This window comes from Oratosquilla oratoria, chromosome 18, assembly GCF_046742065.1.
Source record: "Oratosquilla oratoria isolate Oo_2021 chromosome 18, ASM4674206v1, whole genome shotgun sequence".
Taxonomy (NCBI): domain Eukaryota; kingdom Metazoa; phylum Arthropoda; class Malacostraca; order Stomatopoda; family Squillidae; genus Oratosquilla; species Oratosquilla oratoria.
Genome location: NC_134794.1, coordinates 5,089,091 through 5,092,602, shown reverse-complemented (window position 1 = coordinate 5,092,602; position 3,512 = coordinate 5,089,091). Strand labels below are relative to the sequence as shown.

At 48.6% G+C, this 3,512-nt stretch overlaps 1 protein-coding gene across 1 annotated transcript; it reads right to left on the bottom strand.

Annotated features, from left to right (window-relative positions):
- Window positions 1–2,082, bottom strand: LOC143035012 (uncharacterized). The gene is made up of 2 exons (XM_076201404.1): window positions 1,378–2,082; window positions 1–134 (listed from the first exon to the last, which is right to left on the bottom strand). The coding sequence occupies exons 1-2, from the start codon at window positions 2,054–2,056 to the stop codon at window positions 118–120; spliced, it is 696 nt and encodes a 231-aa protein (XP_076057519.1). The 5' UTR covers window positions 2,057–2,082; the 3' UTR covers window positions 1–117.
- Window positions 2,083–3,512: the final 1,430 nt, after the last annotated feature.

Genomic DNA, 3,512 nt, shown 5'->3' with positions numbered 1-3,512 from the left:
GATAGCTCTGTAGAACTCTGTGCCCTGGGTCCGTGGAGGAACTTGTCGAGTACCTTTTCTCCAAGTCGTCCCACTCCAGTCGAAGATTCTGCTGGTACAAACGGACCTCCCTGTGGCTCAGGATTTGGCTCGTGCTGTACGGAGAACCACAAGAATTATAAGGCACCTTAACTTACACTCTCTGGAAAGACGCAGAGTGCAGGGTGATCTAATAGAGGTGTTCAAGTGGATCAAAGGCTTTAACAAGGGTGATGCAAACAAGGTCATCATATCAAAACAACAGGGCAGGACTTGCAGTAATGGTTATAAACTGGACAAAATTAGATTTCAGAAGGAAATAGGCAAGAATTGGTTTACTAATAGGGTGGTCGATGAATGGGATAGACTTAGTAACCATGTAGTGAGTGCTGAAACTATCAGTTGTTTTAAGAAACGGTTAGACAACTTTATGGATGGGGATGACAGGTGGTGATGGATACGGAGCTGCCTAGTGTAGGCCTCATGGTCTCTTGCAGTCTCCTTCATTCTTATGTTCTTATGAGAACGATGCAGATTCGCAAATAAATACAAAGGCACTTTGGTGTGGCTCGGCTTTAGGCTCGTGCTGTACTGAGAACCACAAGAAGGTCCAGAATTAGGAAGATATAATGTAGCAGCACATTTGTAAAATGAGACTTATTAACTCACTGTCGGAGAACGAGATAAGACAGAAGATCCGTATATTTCCACCACTATCTGTGGTCTCCTTCATCGATCTGCTGAAGAGGACCACAGATAGTGGTCAAAATATACGGATCTCCGGTCTTTCTTATCTCATTCTTCAACAGTGGGTTAACGAGTCTCGAGGACAAGAATGATGAAGATTTGCAATACCCTCAATCCCTTCCACAAAACGGCAAACTTATGCGGTTTAATCCAATCCAGCTTACGAGACAGCAATGACGACAGCAATGACGATATGGTTTAACGTCACAAACTTGCCCCCTATCAGGAGGCTAGGACGGGGCCCTGTAGTGGACTTTGTAGCGTGGAATCTAATGAACCATGCCTTTGCTTCAACTCACCCTACACCTTCCCAAATTCTGTCACTAAATTCCTCAATCCCTCCTCTGATCCTACTACAAGTGCAGAAAATGAGATGACAGAGAGAAATCCCTTCGGGATATGTCAAATTATTAGTCACACATAAAATATATATATATATATATATATATATATATATATATATATATATATATATATATATATATACATACATACATACATATATATATATATATATATATATATATATATATATATATATATATCGTATACTGATGAAACGTAACTAACCTCAAGGGAAGAACCTGTGGTGTAGAAAAAGGTACGACTCACCTGACCTCCAATCCAGTTTCTTGTACGGTACGGTACACTTCGGAAGACCTCTTTCGTTACCGCTGGCTCCTGAGACTGGGGTCACTGTTGCGGCAGGTGCCCCGTGCCAGCCAAAGAGTGGTTCCTTGGTAAAACCCTGAGGTCTCTGAGGATGAGTCAAGTGTCTGCCTGGTCCCTTCTTCCCTTTGAAGTTGTACCTGGCTTTGGTTGTCTTTGGTGAGGCCTTCTGGCATGGGGATGTGGATCGCACTCGAGAGGAGCAGGTCTCCGATGGTGGGGAGACACCAGGTGGATGGGACGGTTGGACGACAAGACCCTGGGATGGTTCTTGTGCACACTGCTGGGCCAACACTCCGCTTGGCCGAGACGGTAACGAGCACAGTCGGGACCGAGGTTCACAGGAATGGACTGAAGACAACGGTGCGAGCTGCTGAGTCGGTGACACGTGAGGATAAGGCAGTGAAACAAGTGGCGGTGGTGGGGCCACGTACGGTTGGTGTGACGAGAGAGGATCTTGAAATCGGGGTGACACACAACTTTGGAATGCTGATGCATACCCTTGGGACGAAGGCACGTGTAGCAGAGGTGGCAGGGGGCACGGGTGCGAGGGTGATCCGACGGGGTTGGGTAGAGGGGGGCAAGGCTGACCTGTCGTAATATACCCCTGGTGTGTCGGCATGCACGGCTGTGGAGAGGACCCAGAGGGACGAGGGTGTACTGTGGAGGGCTGTACTCCATCCTCCTCCTCCTCCTGGAGCAGCACAATATCCGAAGAAGAAACAGTACTCCCATCCCTCATAGTTGGCTCTTCGTATGCCACACGACTCTCTGTAATGGAACAATCATCTACTGCAGCTGTCTGTCCGCTACGATCCGGGAGATTCATGTCCAAAGGTGGCGGCTCCTCATGTTGCAGTTCCTCGCCTTCCAACAGGTCCTCTTCTGACAGGGTAGGTTCCTCCCAGCTTGAGTACAAGTCCATCACCAAGGATTCTGGCGAAGGAGGACTGCCGCTCTGCCTGTCCCCGTGGTCGTCCGATGGAGGTTGGAAGGTCAAGGTGTCCACCTGAGGGAGATTTTAGATATTGCCATTAGGTCTCTATATACCAGGGGTGGCCAAACCGTGGCTCTATATGCTGCTCATGGAAATATGATGGCTGACTTTTTTTATCACAGTTAACGTAAAAGGTACATACAAACATATACTAAAGGGTTTTTCACCCTCACAAGGGAGGTAGCCAAAATACAAAGGCATAGAAACCACTCCCGCCTATTCCATCCCCACATACTCCACTCCCATCCACCCCACCTCCCTCCCTCCCTCTTATCTTGGCTCCTCCTGGATGACGAGTCATCCCTCACATCTCTTGTGTACTGTAAGGTCTCCATTTACCAAGGGCCACTTGCCACATTCTGTTGACTCCAAATAGTTCTTAGAGTTCTCCGCCCCAGCCCCAATCCCACAGAACCTGAAATGGAGAGGAACCTGTACATTCAAACTCCAAACTGTTCTTGGAGTCTCCAAACCGTTCTTGGAGTCTCTGCCCCAGCTCCCATCCCACAGAACCTGAAATGGAAAGGAACCTGGACATTCAAACTCCAAAACCGTTCTTAGAGTCTCCGCCCCAGCCCCAATCCCACCCCAACACAACCTGATATGGAGAGGAACCTCCGCGTGCACAATAGGCAGTGCAGGGCAAGTACATACATACATACATATACCAAGGCTTTTTCCCCCTTACCAGGGAGGTAGCCAAAAAGGACAAGGCATAAAATCATTCCCACCCATTCCATCTCCGAAAACACTCCACACCCCTCCACCCTCCCTCCCATCTTAGCACCTCCTAGATGACGGGTCATCCCTGCACCCTGTCCACTGCCCTAGGTCAGAAGCAGTGTCGCAGGACACAGCACATCCACAGCAAGCCCGCTTCATTAAATTGGCGACCCCCCATCTCCGTCCCCCCACATGAAGGAGAGGACGGGGAGAAATCCCTTCGGGCTGCGTCAAATTTTTTGCTCACACACACTACCTCACCCCCCCATTCCCCCGTCCATTCCACCTCATGCATCACAACATCTTCCATATACAACCATTCTCCATTCACCCCTGTCTTCTGTCCTCTTCCGTCCTT